General features: G+C 43.2%; 1 protein-coding gene across 1 annotated transcript; it reads right to left on the reverse strand.

The window, feature by feature from the left end:
* Nucleotides 1-376: 376 nt before the first annotated feature.
* txnb (thioredoxin b) lies at nucleotides 377-14,781 on the reverse strand. Its single transcript, XM_029760327.1, has 5 exons — nucleotides 14,675-14,781; nucleotides 9,868-9,972; nucleotides 2,828-2,893; nucleotides 942-1,007; nucleotides 377-774 (listed from the first exon to the last, which is right to left on the reverse strand). Exons 1-5 carry the CDS (start codon nucleotides 14,696-14,698, stop codon nucleotides 709-711), a joined length of 327 nt encoding a protein of 108 aa, XP_029616187.1. The 5' UTR covers nucleotides 14,699-14,781; the 3' UTR covers nucleotides 377-708.
* Nucleotides 14,782-18,161: the final 3,380 nt, after the last annotated feature.

The raw sequence follows: 18,161 nt of genomic DNA on the forward strand, positions 1-18,161 counted from the left end.
TCCCCCAGACACCATCAGAGAGTGGAGTCAAGGTAAGGGATTCATTATTGACGGTGACCCTGGAGCAATTAGGGTTAAGTGCCTTGCCCAAGGGCAGAGCATATTTTTAACCTAGTCGGCTCGGGGATTCGAACTAGCAATGTTTTGTGTACTGGCCAAACGCGCTAACCGCTAGGCTACCTGCCGCCTACTAAATCCAGATAAACATTTGGCTATAAACAAACCATCCAGATGTCACATGCACTCAACATTCTAATCTAGAAGGTTAAATATACAAGTATTCACTAGACCCGCATGCATAGTGCAACACTTACAGTACGTGTCCCCATCTTGTCCGTTAACTCATCCATAAGAAGCATGGGAACTCAAAACCAAATTTCAGAATGAATCTTAATTTATTGAACGCACCCACACAACGGAATATAAACAATACAACATAGTTCTAAGATTTAAAAACAGGTTTATAATATGGTCCTTTTAAAGAGAAACTCCTGAGATGAATAATAACATGACATAATACTCATACACTGGAGGATTTAGAAGCATGATTTGGTCTAAACATTTAGAAGAAAAATACTATAATTAAGATGTACTTTTTTTAAACTGAATGTTGGATTGTACATATGGTGGAATCTTTCCATCGAGAGGGAGTTGGAATGTTTTATAGACATGGTTGGTGGTTGTTTTTCTACAGCGGCAGCATTAGCCTCATGACCTCAGGGCCTTGATCTTCTCCTCCAGCGTGGCTTGGTTGGCCCCAGAAAAATCATCTACCTGGGAACGACACCGGGAGAACTTACAATCACTTTCAATGTACTGTAGCAACGGTTCAAAAACATGGGCTAGTATAGTAGTATAAACACTATACTACTATGCCTGTACTAAATCTAACATTGTCTTAGTCATATAAAAAAAGCATAAAGATTGATGAAAAGACCCACCTTTTCCCCATTCTTGTAGAAATGGAACGTTGGCATGCATTTGATTTCACAGTGTTGGGCCACATCCTACAGTAACAGAGAGTGAATGGTGATTTAAAAAACAGACCCTTGTGTTTTTAAAACCCCTTATCCATGGGGATAAGGCACTATGATAAGGTAGTAGTCCAAAAACAGTCAGAGTCTATAAAAAAAAAAACATCATGTGGTTGATTAACACCCAGTAAGGAAGGTCTTAGGACAACCCTGTCTAGCTTAACTGACTGTGCAAAATACCTCAAGCCTTCTGTAATCAAGCAAACGAGTAGGTCTTGGAAAACCCCATCATTACAAAGCGACTCCCTGTAACCATAGCAACCCCTGTTTACTGCAAAACAACAACCTTTCACTCAAACTGAGACAGGAAAGCAGGGTCATTAGAAGCTGTCTAACTAGTGGTGTATGATTGAGTCGGGCACCACTAGTTAGACAGCTACTAATAACCCTGCTTTCCTGTCTTTACAAAATATTGGTCGACTCTAAACGTTGGATATTTCTGCAGCGTGCAGCCTTGACGGAGCCCATGGGACGATGCAGCGCACTCCACGCCGAGCCTCTTCTTTGCCATGTTATAGCCCTATTCGGACGGGTATTACTAGAGACGTTGGTTATGTAATTATTATCCAAGCATGTGCGTTATTCCGGACGACGATTCACAGGATTAGCCCCCCCCCCCCCAAACTGTAATTCTGAATTTTATTGACTCTTATGACAGAAACCTGGAGGTTTTTATTGTAGGCGTGAAGATATCTAAACGCCATGTCTAGACGATAACAGGCTACACTGATAACACGTGCTTGGCTGCCAAATGTATAGGTTTCCCCACAATATTAAAATTGTAGAGAGAGGGAAGGAAAAAAAAGTGATCCTTATTTTAGCGATCCATGGTAGACATCCTTCCTAATAACTATGCCCCCCCCCCATCCTGCTGATTTGAGCTGCTGAACTGGATTTGCAAAAAAAACAAAAAAAAAAACAAGTTTAGCTGGGATTCCCTGCTTTGCGATCTATTGCCTAAGATAGGGCTCTTCAAACCTGTTCGTGGAGCATTAGCATCCTGTAGGTTCACGCCAACCCTAATCTAGCACATCTGATTCAATAATTAGCTGGTTGACGAGCTTCATTTTTAAAAATAATCTGGTTAGTTACAACTACAGTTGAAGACCAAACAATTTAACTACAAGAAGGTAGCTCTCCAAGAACAGGGTTGGAGAGCCCCGACCTAGGCCATCAACAGCCAGCCAGGGTTTCATTAAATAAGCTACATGCACAACTTTTTATTGCACATTTTAAGACTAATTAAACTGATGAATTTGCTGACGTTCAAATTGAATTCACTGGCACTATGAAGACTATCTTACGCCTCGATCACACAGAGCGTCATTGCATTTTGGTACACTAGAAGTACATTCATTTCCAATGGAACACCGAGTTTGCCTTGCAGCATTACGTGGCAGAGGAAGTTGCAGGGCGTTGTGTGGCGCATACGTTGGATTTAGCTAATGTATGCGTAGATGGCTTGACAGAAATAGTCAAGCCATACTCATTGATAGCCTAAGCCTACACTTTAATATACAAGGCATTGCTTGACAACACATTGTGAGATACAGATTACCAAAATATATCCCATCTATGCGATTAGCTGCCGTACTTCCGACAACACAAACACTACCATTGTTCATAACGAGCTAGCGAGGGATGGAGAGAGCGGGGAGGGCCACAGTATAGACATGTCCATCGCAGGTGACAAGAGTTTGGGATTTTTCTTACAAATCGTTAAAAAGGCCCCAATTTCATTTAAGCGTCCACACCCCTAATCTGTATTCAGATGACACTGCTGTGTGACTCACCGCTGCATCATCAACGTCCACCTTGAGGAAAACCACGTTACTGTTCTCTGGTTTTTCCGACAGCCCCTGTACAGAGGTAAAGAGCAGAGGTGAAAGGTCATGGGTCAGCAAAAACATCAATGGAAAAACAGGCCTAATACTGTACTGTATAGTCTCAACCAGTTGACTTGGGCATAACAGCTCATGTTCATAGATAGAGGACACACACACCATTGTTTTTTTTGGCGGACTTGATTTACACTACCACTAGTGCCATGTAATAGTTTCAGAGGTGACAATGCATCCATTGGGTCAGTGTAACATGGGTTGCAGGCAGCAATATCACATCTACAGCTGTGGTAGTGGTGAGAACATGCTTTACTTTGCCCCAAGCCATAATGCCCCAAGTCGTGTTCAAATGGACTGAAACTACTGGAGTTGTCCAATAGAAAACTCATTTTTATTTTGTTTCACTTCAAAATATTTTGCAACGCTATGCCTTACTGAACATCCTCAGTGGGCTTTTGATTCACCATTGCTCATTAGCATTCTGGTTAGAGACCATATTATGGGTCTTTCACATGATAAGTGCAAAGCGCTGAGTCCTGGAGGAGGCTCTCCCGATGGTCACCAAGACAACACAGGGCTCAGTCAGAGACAGGGACAGTGTTCCAAATGCCACCCCATTCCCTATATAGGGCACTACTTTGACCAGAGCCCATATGGCCCATGGTCAAAAGTAGTGCACTATGTAGGGAATAGTGTGGCATTTGGGATGCAACCAGGGTTTTCCCCATTATCTCTCTGGCTCAGTCCAACTCCCACTTGGCATGAGGCCTCTCACTGGAGAACATCAGATAGCTACAACTAGCAGAGGCGGTTGTTCCATGTAATTTCTGCAAGCCATGACACCCACCATCTCCGATTGTTCGGAAATCATTTCTGTAGTTAGAAACAGATAAGATTAGCGTTCGTACAACATTTTATTGAGAAAAAAAAAGGCCCTGGAGGAGATACTGTTTTACTGTCTCCTAACCAAATTGTGCGTTTTGTCGCGTTACTTGTTTTGTACATAATGTTTCTGCCACCGTCTCCTATGACCGAAAAGAGGTTCTAGATATGACAGCGCTTACTCACAAAATACAATCACAAATATCCTACCAACAGGACATTAAAAACTGTAATATCTTATGTTTCATCGAGTCGTGGCTGAATGACGACATGAACAACATACAGCTGGCGGGTTACACACTATCGGCAGCATAGAACAGCAGCCTCTAGTAAGACAAGAGGTGGCGGTCTATGTATATTTGTAAACAACAGCTGGTGCATGAGATCTAAGGAAGTCTCAAGGTTGAGGTAGAGGATCTCATGATAAGCTGTAGACCACACCGTCTACCTAGAGAGTATCTATATTCTTCGTAGCGGTCTATTTACCACCACAAACCGATGCTGGCACTAAGACTGCACTCATGAAGCTTTATACAGCCATAAGCAAACAGGAAAACACTGATCCAGAGGCAGTACTCCTAGTGGCCGGGAACTTTAATGCAGGGAAACTTAAATCCGTTTTTACAAATGTCTACCAGCATGTTAAATGTGCAACCAGAGAAACAAAATAACTCTAGACCACATTTACTCCACACAGACGCATACAAAGCTCTCCCTTGCCCTTAATTTGGCAAATCTGACCATAATTCTATCCTCCTAATTCCTGCTTACAAGCAAAAACTAAAGCAGGAAGCACCAGTGACTCGGTCAATAAAGAAGTGGTCGGATGATGCAGATGCTAAGCTACAGGTCTGTTTTGCTAACACAGACTGGAATATGTTCCGGTATTCTTCCAATGGCATTGAGGAGTACACCACATCAGTCACTGGCTTCATCAATAAGTGCATCGCTGATGTCGTCCCCACAGTGACCGTGTGTACATACCCCAGCCAGAAGCCATGGATTACAGGCACTGAGCTGAAGTGTAGAGCTGCCGCTTTCAAGGAGCGGGACTCTAACCCGGAAGCTTATAAGAAATCCCGCTATGCCCGCCAACGAACCATCAAACAGGCAAAGCATCAATACAGGACTAAGATTTAATTGTACTACACCATCTCCGACGCTCGGCGGAAGTGGCAGGGCTTGCAAACTACAAAAAGGAAGCACAGCCGCAAGCTGTCCAATGACACGAGTCTACAAGACGAGCTAAATCACTTCTATGCTCGCTTCGAAGCAAGCAACACTGAAGCATGCATGAGCGCATCAGCTGTTCCGGACGACTGTGATCACGCTCCCCCGCAGCCGACGTGAGTCAGACCTTTAAAACTGGGTCAACATTCACAAGGCCACAGGGCCTGACGGATTACCAGGACGTGTACTCCGAGCATGCACTGACCAACTGGCAAGTGTCTTCACTGACATTTTTCAACCTGTCCCTGACCGAGTCTAATACCAACATGTTTCAAGCAGACCACCATAGTCCCTGTGCCCAAGAACACTAAAAGTAACCTGCCTAAATGACTACCAACCAGTAGCACTCCCGTCTGTAGCCATGAAGTGCTTTGAAAGGCTGGTCAAGGCTCACAACACCATTATCCCAGAACTACTAGACCCACTCCAATTTGCATACCGCCCCAACAGATGATGCAATCTCAAATCGCACTCAACACCTGGACAAAAGGAACACCTATGTGAGAATTCTACTAATTGACTACAGCTCAGCATTCAACACCATAGTGCCAACAAAGCTCATCACTAAGCTAAGGACCCTGGGACTAAACATGTCCCTCTGCAACTGGATCCTGGACTTCCTGACGGGCCACCCCCAGGTGGTATGGGTAGGTAACAACATCTGCCACGCTGATCCTCAACATGGAGGCCCCTTTAGGGGTGTGTGCTCAGTCCCCTCCTTAACTCCCTGTTCACTCACGACTGCACGGGCAGGCACGACTCCAACACCATCATTAAGTTTGCATACGACACAACAGCGGTAGGCCTGATCACCAACAACAACCTATAGGGAGGAGGTCAGAGACCTGGCCGTGTGGTGCCAGGATAACAACCTCTCCATCAACGTGATCAAGACAAGGTGATTGTGGACTACAGGAAAAGGAGTACCGAGCACGCTCCCATTCTCATCAACGGGGTTGTACTGGAGCAGGTTGAGCGCTTCAAGTTCCTTGGTGTCCACGTCACCAACAAACTATCATGGTTCAAACACCTCAAGACAGTTGTGAAGAGGGTATGACAAAGCCTATTCCCCCTCAGGAGACTGAAAAGATTGGTCATGGGTCCTCAAAAATGTCTACAGCTGCACCATCGAGAGCATCCCGACTGGCTGCATCACTGCCTGGTATGGCAACTGCTCGGCCTCTGACCACAAGGCAGAGGGTAGTGCGAACGGCCCAGTACATCACTGGGGCCAAGCTTCCTGCCATCCAGGACCTCCATACCAGGCGGTGTAAGAGAAGGCCCTAAAAATAGTCAGACTCCAGCCACCTTAGTCAGACTGTTCTCTCTGCTACCGCACAGCAAGCAGTACTGGAGCACCAAGTCCAGGTCCAAAAGGCTTCTCAACAGCTTCTACCTCCATGCCATAAGACTCCTGAACAACTAATCAAATGGCTACCCAGACTATTTGCATTGTCCCACCTCTTTTACACTGCTGCTACCCTTTAATTTTCTACTCCCTTTTTCCTCCCCAATTTCGTGGCATCCAATTGGTCATTAGTCTTGTCCGAACAGGATTTGCAGCGACGGGACTCGGGAGTCCAAGGTCGAGAGCCATGCGTCCTCCGAAACACAACCCAATCAAGCCGCACTGCTTCTTGACACAACGGCCACTTAACCTGTTGGGGATAGGGGGCAGTATTTGCACGGCCAGATAAAAAACGTACCCGATTTAATCTGGTTACTACTCCTGCCCAGTAACTAGAATATGCATATAATTGTTTGATTTGGATAGAAAACACCCTAAAGTTTCTAAAACTGTTTGAATGGTGTCTGTGAGTATAACAGAACTCATATGGCAGGCCAAAACCTGAGAAGATTCCAAACAGGAAGCGCCCTCTCTGACCATTTCTTGGCCTTCTTTGTCATCTCTATCCAAAACAAAGGATCTCTGCTGTAACGTGACACTAAGGCTCCCATAGGTTCTCAGAAGGTGCCAGAACGTTGAATGATGACTCTGCAGTTACTGGCTGAAAAACAGTAGCGCATTTGGTAAGTGGTCAATCTGAGAACAATGAGACGGGCACGCGCATGCACGTGGAGTCCATTTTACTTTCTCAGTCTTTGAACGAAAACAACGACTCCTGGTCGGAATATTATCGCTATTTTACGAGAAAAATCGCATAAAAATTGATTTTAAACAGCGTTTGACATGCTTCGAAGTACAGGAATGGAATATTTTTAGTCACGATACGCACGTCACCCTTCGGATAGTGTCTTGAACGCACGAACAAAACGCCGCTATTTGGATATAACTATGGATTATTTGGAACCAAACCAACATTTGTTGTTTAAGTAGAAGTCCTGGGAGTGCATTCTGACGAATAACAGCAAAGGTAATCCAATTTTTCTTATAGTAAATCTGAGTTTGGTGAGTACCAAACTTGGTGGGTGTCAAAATAGCTAGCCTGTGATGGCCGGGCTATCTACTCAGAATATTGTAAAATGTGCTTTCACCGAAAAGCTATTTTAAAAATCGGACACCGCGATTGCATAAAGGAGTTCTGTATCTATAATTCTTTAAATAATTATGTTTTTTGTGAACGTTTATCGTGAGTAATTTAGTAAATTCACCGGAAGTGTTCGGGGGGGAATGCTAGTCACATGCTAATGTAAAAAGCTGTTTGATATAAATATGAACTTGATTGAACAAAACATGCATGTATTGTATAACATAATGTCCTAGGAGTGTCATCTGAAGATCAAAGGTTAGTGCTGCATTTAGCTGTGGTTTTGGTGACATATGCTAGCTCGAAAAATGGGTGTCTGATTATTTCTGGCTGGGTACTCTGCTGACATAATCTAATGTTTTGCTTTCGTTGTAAAGCCTTTTTGAAATCAGACAGTGTGGTTAGATAAAGGAGAGTCTTGTCTTTAAAATAGTCATATGTTTGAGAAATTGAAGTAATAGCATTTCTAAGGTATTTGAATATCGCGCCACGGGATTCCACTGGGCAAACGTCCCACCCTAGTCAACAGCCAGAGAGGTTAATTAACCTACAATGCAGTTAAGAAAAATAAGTGTAAAGGGCTTATAAGCAAGCATCACACTGTAAGGTCTACACCTGTTATAGTCGGCACGTGACAAATAAAATGTGAAACATAATTTCATCTGAGAAGTTCAGTTAATTGATTACACCCAAATTGGCCATTTTAATGTTTAAGATTCAAATAATGGTGTGGGGAGGGGGGTCCTTGGGTGGCTTTCTACCATTTATTTGGATTCCTCATGTCAAACTCATTAATAGAAAAAAGTTTGGGCCAAATCAGATCTTAGTTACTACATTTATTGAATATTATATGAATCCTAGCAATTAAAAAAAAAAAAAAAAAAGCCAATTTGGGTGCAAGCAATTAGATGAAATATCATTTCATCAGAAATTTAACAAAATAGTGTTGCAGGAATGCTAATCTTATCTTTTCAAACAATCTGAGATGGGTATCAAAATACTCTTTCTTGAGCTTTTTGAAGTGGACTGATCCTAGGGACACATCATCATGGACCCATAGACATACACCACATGACCAAAAATATGTGGACACCTGCTCGTCAAACACCTCATTCCAAAATCATGAACATTCATATGGAATTGGTCCCTCCTTTGCTGCTATAACAGCCTACATTCCTCTGGGAAGGTTTTCCACTAGATGTTAGAACATTGCTGTGGGGAATTGCTGCCATTCAGCCACAAGAGCATTAGTGAGGTTGGGCGATTAAGCCTGGCTCGCAGTTGGCGTTACAATTCATCCCAAACGTGTTCAATGGGGTTGAGGTCAGAGCTCTGTGCAGGCCAGTCAAGTTCTTCCACACCGATCGACAAACCATTTCTATATGGAGCTCACTTTGTGTATGGGTGCATTGTCATGCTGAAACAAAAAAAAAAGTGGCCTTCCCAAACTGTTGCCACAAGGTTGGAAGCACAGAATCATCCAGAAAGTCATTGTATGATCTAGCATGAAAATGTCCCTTCACTGGAACTAAGGGGCCCTAGCCCGAATCATGAAAGAGAGGCCCAAACCATCATTTCTCCAGTGGCAGCGAGCTTTACGCCACTCCAGCCGATACTTGGTATTGCGCATGGTGATCTTAGGCTTGTGTACAGCTGCTCGGGCCATGGAAACCCATTTCACGAAGCTCCCAAAAAGTTATTGTGCTGACGTTGCTTGCTTCCAGAGGAAGTTTGGAACTCGGTAGTGAGTGTTGCAACCAAGGACAAACGACTGGTACGCGCAGCAACACTCGGGGGTCCCTTTCTGTGAGCCCTACCATTGTTGCTCCTAGAATTTTCCACTTCACAATAACCACAGTTGACCGGGGCAGCTCTAGCAGGGCAGAAATTTGACTGACTTGTTGGAAAGGTGGCATCCTATGACGGTGCCACATTGAAAGTCACCGAGCTATTCAGTACAGGCCATTCTACTGCCAATGTTTGTCTATGGAGATTGCATGGCTATGGGCTTGATTTTAAACACCTGTCAGCAACAGGTGTGGCTGAAATGGCCAAAGCCACTAATTTGAAGGGGTGTCCACATACTTTTGTATATCTAGTGTATATTCTGCATCTGAAATGGTACCCTACTCCCTATGGTCCCGTGTGGCTCAGTTGGTAGAGCATGGTGTTTGCAACGCCAGGGTTGTGGGTTCGATTCCCATGGGGGACCAGTACGGGAAGAAAAAAAAAATGTATGCATTCACTACTGTAAGTCGCTCTGGATAAGAGCGTCTGCTAAATGACTAAAATGTAAATGTAGTGGACCTATGGACGCTTTTCAAAAGTAGTGTACAAGGGAGTAGGTCGCCATTTCAGGCGCAGACATCTCTAGGCTGGTAGACCACTCACTTTGAAGAAGGGAGCAATGTTCTTGCAAGGGCCGCACCAGGTGGCTGTGAAGTCCACTACCACCAGCTTGTCTCCTGCTTCCTTCAGGGCATTGAGAAAGTCATCCTACAGAACAATAGAGTATATAAATAGGTTATTGGCAAACAATGGAGAATATAGAATACTTTATTGGTTGACAGGAACATGATAGTAGGACCTTGCTTAGTGCCAGGACAATAAGAAACATCTTAATCCAACAACAGTCAAAAATAAAGTTAAAATGTACACACATCTCTGTAGACTAAGCAAATGTCTGTGCATCTTATAAGACCATACAAGATTGTGATTTAGTCAATGACTTCAGAGGATTCATTCATCCCATGTCAAGATCATCACCACAGACATCAGTAATCGACTGCCTATGCTCTCAGTTATCATACAGACTTGTAATTGACCATCGATGCTCCTCAGGCTCGATTGAGCAGATCACAAGTCCTCTCCAAAGGGAGTCTTAAAATATACTAAAAGCCCACACTAATTCATATGTGAACTCGTTTGAGGCTGGACCAGGAGCCTTGATTGGTAGCTTATTTTAACACACCATCTGTCAGCCTTCTTCCATTACACACAGGTGTTCAGAGCATGCTAGACACCTAATTAACACAGACGGGTCCCTCGGTCTTCCAGAAACACGTGCTGTAAATGGAGATATGGCCGTGTGCGAACACTAACCCTATAAAAAAGGTGTGCATCAATGTAATGTTTTTTGAAAAGTATTGCTCGCTGATATGAAAGGTCCTTATGCTTCCAACATTGTGCCGCAAGCAATGCGTGTTGATGTTCAGACTTAACAAAACTCAGCCATACAGAAGACATCTTAGTCCAATGACTTGTGTAATGGAACTGAGAGTCATGATCAAGGGCTAGCTTCTGCTCAGTCCCCAACAACCAGATGTTCCGGTTATCATGAAAATTTAGAGCTTGTGACGTCGCTTCCACTTTTGGCGTTAACAAAGCGACATGTCATCAACTACATTGGTTTAACAGTGCAGAAGAGAACATTGACAAGTCGTCCCCCCCGTCCCGTCCCCCATCTCATTAAGACCAGTATGTAGGGTATGCAAAATGTTAGGTGGTGGTCAGTGGATAAACTAAGCTGACTAGGTCTGAAAATGAACTAGTCGCCAGCTATTGTTGTCCATAGTGTAATCATGTCGAACATGGCAGCTCATGGGCACACATGCTATGTGTAGATATCGTGGATGCCAAGAGACCCAGCTTAGCTAGCTGGCTACTGGATGGTCCCTTCTACTATAGCCATGATCATACTTGCATGGCCAGTGAGAGACAGAATGCTAGCTAGCCAACTAGCTATCCTAAATGTGAAGGTCACTGGATAAACTAGGAGTTGAATAGTAGCCAGTTGTTGCCACCCATGGTGGAATCATATCTAACCCGCAGGCTCCTGAAGCCTAGCATGTCCCCATGAGCGTCCGAGTCTAGCTAACGTTAGCTAGCGTTGAGAATTAGCTGAGCGGTTATAAGAAAATGGCTGATTTGAATCAAACAATGTAACTAGCTAGCAAACGCTCCTCTGTGACAATGTTATTGGGGCACAGGAATGTCAGATTCGTATTTTCATTTTAGATTAACTGTCATTTAAGTTGGTAGTTACTACTGGTTTCAGATCCGACGCGAGAGAAATTAGCCACCTTATTTTGTGTTACGGTAAGGGCTCAGAGTGCCACTCACTCAAGGCTCAACCAATCACCCGACAGGTTCTATGTTGAGACTAATGAATATTCATGAAATTTCCCCCTGCATTCCTACAGAAGGGAATTTTGCATAATGAGCATCTAGTTTCAGGCCTTTATTTTACACCTTCTACATTACACAAAAGAGATCCACATAGCACATTGGGGGTTATGAAACAATGGAAGCCCATTCATTTTCATTGAAGAAAGCAAAGTGGGCAGGGACCGTTGGGCAATGCCGGCACTGGCGAGGGACATGAATAGGAGGAAAGTTGGAGGAAGTTGGAGGAAAGCTGAACTTTATGCAAATACTCTGTGACAGAGTTACTATTGACCAATCAAAGTTCACTATAGTTCCCAGACCCTACTGGATTGGCTGTTGATACCTAGCTCTACTTAGCCTGCTTGCTAGCACCAACATGAGGGTGAAGCAAGCGTGGCTATCCGAATTTCACACATTACATTTAAACTGGTTAATCTACATAATCCCCAAAAGTAATGATTTATCATGAGGACCATAATAAAAAAAACTAGTAAGGCTGCATACTCAAAAAGGTTAAAAATCTCCCTTTTCTGGTAAAACATTTTATACATTCCTGAGGTGTAGTCAATTGAGGACAAGCTCAAGTACACTGTACAAATATGATCAAAAAATGAAATATTTGATATGCCTTGCCTATCAAACAAAATTGTATAAATAACATGCTTTCTAAATATAAAAACTCAGCAAAAAGAAACGTCCCTTTTTCAGGACCCTGTCTTTGAAAGAATTTGTAATAATGTGCGTTTATTGTCGAAGGAATGAGCATTACACCGAGGCCTGTACTTCGGAGCGGGATCGATTTGGAGGTGGAGGGTACGTCATGGTTTGGGGCGGTGTGTCACAGCATCATCGGACTGAGCTTGTTGTCATTGCAGGTTATTGCAACGCTGTGCATTTCAGGGAAGACATCCTCCTCCCTCATGTAGTACTCTTCCTGCAGGCTCATCCTGACATGACCCTCCAGCATGACAATGCCACCTGCCATACTGCTCATTCTGTGTGTGATTTCCTGCAAGACAGGAATGTCAGTGTTCTGCCATGGCCAGCGAAGAGCCCGGATCTCAATCCCATTGATCACGTCTGGGACCTGTTGGATCGGAGGGTGAGGGCCAGGGCCATTCCCCCCAGAAATGTCAGAGAACTTGCAGGTGCCTTGGTAGAAGAATGGGGTAACATATCACAGCAAGAACTGTCAAATCTGGTGCAGTCCATGAGGAGGAGATGCACTGCAGTACTTAGCGCATCTGGTGGCCACACCAGATACTGACTTTTGATTTTGACTCCCACTTTGTTCAGGGACACATTATTCCATTTCTGTGGAACTTGTTCAGTTTGTGTCTCAGTTGTTGAATCTTATGTTCATACATGTTAAGTTTGCTGAAAATAAACACAGTTGACAGTGAGAGGACTTTTTTTTTTGCTGAGTTTAGTATAATCAAATTATAAAATGATTAACTAAGATTTCACCTTAACTGTAAAATGCATATTTGTATGTATCGTGTTAAAGAAGATATGCATATTTTCTACAGGTCTCTTGATCAAAAGGTCTGCCCCAATCGCTGTGAACATCTCCAAGATCTTGGCTTCCTGAACTCATTCGAAATTCACCTTTCATCTCATATTTATCTTGTCAGTCTATGACAAACAGAAAGTGTTGTTTTAAAAATCTGAATTATTTTAGAATGGCTATAAAAATTTTATAAAAAAAAAAAAAAAAAAAAAAAAAAAACCATCACTAAATGTGCTGCCGCTATGAAACCACTCTGCCCTGCGATGTGGGGTTCAGCCAGTATTGATTTGAGAGTCAGAAGAGGTAATGAAATGGTATGAGGGACATCCCAGCTTCAAGTGGTTTCAGATTTCACATCTACATCACACAGGCTCAGAAAATAAAAACTCAGTTTGTGGGAACCACGGCTATCACTCAACACAAGCCATTTCGATCTATGGTGCCCACAAATCAATTCATAAGCAAAAACGTCAGTCGGAACCAGTACCAGAACTCTTAGATGTAAGGTCCCTTGTTTTGGGGATCTTACATCTAAAAAGGTAAAATGCACTATGCAGAAATCTAACAGTTTGCCTAATTGAGTGGAGCTTGAAGGGTGGGACTAAAAACAACAAGATAACTAATGTAAAATATACTGTGTCCATAAAATGCATGCATGTTCACAACTCCTGTGAAACAGCACAGTTAAATATTTGGCAAATATAAATCAAAACGGTGGTTTTCAGAGAGATGGCAGAGTTGCTGAAGGATGGGATTAAAAACAAACAAAATATAACTACTGTAAAATACACTGCGTCTAAAATGTGTATAAACTGAAGTAGAAGCCCACATGTTGTTGTCCATTAGTTTACTCCAATTAGGGAAAAGCTGGTAGGGTTAGGTGAAAATAGATTTTTTTTTTAATATATGGGTGATTGGAAATGATGCTGACAATTACATTGATGGAAACGCCAATCTGCAATATTAAAGCTGATCCACCCCCTATTTTTTTATTAGTTTGCCTAATTTCAGTTGACAAAACAAGCTAGCGTAGAGAATCATTGTACCATCTGCTGTGAAATACATTTTCTATAACCAAAAATATTGTATTTTTCACCTGTTTGAAGCTGGTGTAGGCTACAAAACAGAAAGTGAAGGATGCGAAAGCTTAACGGGAAGCATAGACCACATACAAGGGATCTAAAGCTTTTTAGACTTGCTCTCAATGAGTGACAGATTTATAACTCCCATTTCTATGTGAATTTGGTCTTTTCGCCCAAACAAAAACATTTGATCTAGCCATGTAGAGATTTAGCCCGCAAACTATCGAGATGAACACTTTTCATTGGTCCTTAAGTAGCTAGCTAGTGTTATGGGTGTAAAATGGCATCAACGTGCCATTTTACACCCATAACAAATGACATTCAAACAGCTAGTTGGCGGTAAACTAGGAATTAACATTTGATGACAGGCGCGGCGACGGGAACACTCTAATCTAAATGCTCTAAACGCTTCAAAACGACCAAACTGAATAGGTCTTACCTTATCGTCAATGACAAGAATCATGTTGACAGCACACAAAGTAACAGCACACGCCTGTAGAAGCTATCAGTTTCCTGGGTGAAGTGTGACGAAAAACTGACGGGCTGGGCTTATAAACGCCGCTCATAAGCCCTGCCCTTCGAGGTCAAACATGGACAAACTTTTTGATCGGGATGATACATAGAAATATTGTAGCATCTGCTACATGCAATGTATAGGACACATTCTCGGAAATTGTCGTTATTGAAATGTTTTATGTAATTTTCATATTTTATTTGTAGTCTGCAAATCAAGTATGCAAATTACTTGGGTCAAGTGGATGGGGTAGTTTATAGTTTTTCCTAACATGAATCAAAAGTGATCATACTTGGTTTGAAACAGTATAGTATAAATACTTAATCTCATCTGCCCACGGGAGATTAATGAATACTGCATGTTGTGTAGTTTGGCAACATGTACAGAAGTTTATTTTACAAGTCACCGTGACTCGACAAATTCCTGGTTTACTACGGGCATGGGATTGGTTGAGAGACCCGGTGATTCAGAAGCGTCCAATAGCGTATCCAATAGCGTTGGAGCTGGGAAAGTGCATGCGCAGACTCTGGATTTATGCAGCGTTCATGTACTAATCGGAAGCAGAAACTCGGAAATGTCCGACTTTTCTAACTGGTAGTTATACACGTGCCGCGTTGAACCAGTTAGCATGTCGGACATTTCCGAGTTTCCTACCTCAGACTAGTATTTAACGCGGCATTAGGATTTGCTTGTCAAGTGTGAAAGTAAACAGAGAGGAAGAGGCGAGAAGTGTGCAGGAGAGCATGAGACGAAGGAACGTGAGAAGTATCGGTGGAGAAAGTTGTATGTGTGTGTAAATTGTGGCTGGAGATCGGAGGTGTCAGGTGAGAGAAAGGCAGGTTGCCAGGGTAACAGTAGTACAGAAAATGTCGTATGCTGAAGCAGTGAAGAGAGTGGTAGAGGAAGATGGGTACAGGGTGAGGGATTCTAAGAGGATTCCTGTGACTATTCCTGTGAGTAGGCAGAGACCAATAGAGAGGGATGGGAATAATGTGCTTCAGTAAGGTGGGTTTCTTAGCATTCATAGCCATTGTTGTTAACTACAGAAAATAGGTTGTGGTGGCTGCTGCAGAGAAGTGCTTGGGATTGACAGGTTTTACTGCAGATGATTTCCAGGGGATGTTGTGTGGTAGTGTTCTGTCCTCCCAGAGGAGGAGTAGGATTAGATAGGGTTAAATAGTAGAATGGGGTGGTGTTTGTTTTTTGTTGTTGTGAGGGATAATTGTTGGCTGCAGGGTAATTTTTATTTTTCACAATTTTGTATTACCGGAAGTTAATGTAGGTGGGCCGTGTCACTCAAGTACAGTAGTAGAAGAAGAGGCGAAGCGAGATGTTTTAGGAGTCGACTCGACTCCGAAAACCTGCTGAAATGGCTGCAAATACACAACCTTGTCCTACTAGTAGTTGGTGGGCCGAAGCCGAAAATAGTGAAGTTGATCTATCCCTGTCGAGGGAGGAGGAGCAGATTTATTTTGTATTTGACAGTAAAACATACTTATTTGTTGGAACACTGTCTTCAGGCAAATTTGCCGAAATGTTAAACTTGGAACCAATCAGAACTCCCGTACATACCCCTCGTGATGTATGCAGCCAATGTCCTGCTTATATCTACAACGTAAATGCAGCCTCTATTGAAAACGCGAGCTACTGTCTGATAAAGACGAACATATCTAGCTCCCAAAGACTGAAATAAGAATTTTTGTAAAAAAATAAAAATAAAATTCTCCCCAATTTCGTGGTATTTCTCCCCAATTTCGTGGTATCCAATGTCTACTGTCTTGTCTCATCGCTGCAACTCCCGTACGGACACGGGAGAGGCGAAGGTCGAGAGCCATGCGTCCTCCGAAACACAACCCAACCTAGCCGCACTGCTTCTTGACACAACACACATCCAACCCAGAAGCCAGCCGCACCAATGTGTCGGAGGAAACACCGTACACCTAGCGACCTGGTCAGCGTGCACTGCGCCCGCCACAGGAGTCGCTAGTGCGCGATGAGACAAGGACATCCCTGCCGGCCAAACCCTCCCTAACCCGGACGACACTGGGCCAATTGTGCGCCGCCCCATGGGCCTCCCGCTCGTGGCCGGCTGCGGCAGAGCCTGGGCTCGAACCCAGAATCTCTGGTGGCAGCTAGCACTGCGCCACCCGGGAGGCCAGACTGAAATAAGATTAACAGGTGTCACGACTTGGACTCAAATTTGATGACTTGAGACTCAATTTGATAGAAAATAAAAAATAACTTGAGCTCAACTTTTTTTTTTGTGCCAATGAATTGATAAATTGCCAAATACGTCTTGTAATTAAATGTCTGCATAGGTTACGGGTCATGGTTTTTAAGCTATTGATATGCATTATTACTTTGACTTTCTCCGAACTGAAGGCCATCTATTCCTAGACGTGAAATATCTTCACGCCCAGAAGAGCCTCCAGGCTTCCTTCATGAAGTTCAAGTTTGAATGAGGAAAAAAAATGATTTCAGGGGCGGTTTGGAAAAACTGATCCCTTCCGAATCATCCACTGGAAAAACTGACATACTGGGGTAGTAATTACAGCACATAACCAAAGTTAGTAATACTATAGTAATACTAGTCCTAAACCCTATTTGCACAGGACAACAAAATAAAATGTGTACTGTATGACAGAGTGATAGACCGTTTGTCACTGTATTAGACTAAGCAGAGGTGATTTGATGATATTGAAATGTTGAAGTTGAAATGGTGCTGGAATAGTGGAGGCAGCTCCTGTTTCCTTTGCAACTTGCGGTAACTCTGTCGTTTAGTGGTCCGATACATTAACATGCTTGACCATGCTGTAGGTCATGTCTGTTACTGTACATGCAATATGCTTTCTGGACTTCACTGTACAGAGGTTGCTATCTGGCTTTGTGATAAAACAAAGGTGTGGTTGAATTTATTATTGTAACATGTACACTAAGAATCGGGAAGCAATTACAGGGAGTGAATTTAATAAATAAATGAAACATGGAACAAAACAAGAAACGTGAGTAGCGTAAAGACATGAGACACAGGAACAGAAACAGAGTCAGCAATGCCTGAAGAAAGAACCAAGGGGAGTGACAGATGTAGGGGAGGTAATCAGGAAGGAATTGTCCGTAGAGCTCCGAGACAGGATTGTGTCAAGGCACAGATCTGGGGAAGGGTACCAACAAATGTCTGCCTCATTGAAGGTCCCCAAGAACATAATGGCCTCCATCATTATTAAATGGAATAAGTTTGGAACCACCAAGACTCTTCCTAAAGCTGGTCGCCCGGCCAACTGAGCAATCGGGGAGGGGGGGGGGGGGGGGGGGTCAGGAAGGTGCCAAGAAGCGATGACAGAGCTCCAGAGTTCCTCTGTGGAGATGGACAACAATCTCTGCAGCACTCCACCTATCAGGCCTTTATGGTAGA

This window comes from Salmo trutta, chromosome 8 (assembly GCF_901001165.1).
Source record: "Salmo trutta chromosome 8, fSalTru1.1, whole genome shotgun sequence".
In the NCBI taxonomy this organism is placed as follows: domain Eukaryota; kingdom Metazoa; phylum Chordata; class Actinopteri; order Salmoniformes; family Salmonidae; genus Salmo; species Salmo trutta.

What these genes read in the sequence shown, in the direction of transcription:
- txnb (XM_029760327.1), bottom strand. Translation starts at nt 14,698, where the DNA reads ATGATTCTTGTCATTGACGATAAG. An exon ending in ACATTGCTCCCTTCTTCAAA is followed by an intron (nt 2,894 to 9,867) that starts GTGAGTGGTCTA and finishes ACCTCTGTACAG; the next exon opens with GGGCTGTCGGAAAAACCAGA. An exon ending in TCTACAAGAATGGGGAAAAG is followed by an intron (nt 775 to 941) that starts GTGGGTCTTTTC and finishes TGTCGTTCCCAG; the next exon opens with GTAGATGATTTTTCTGGGGC.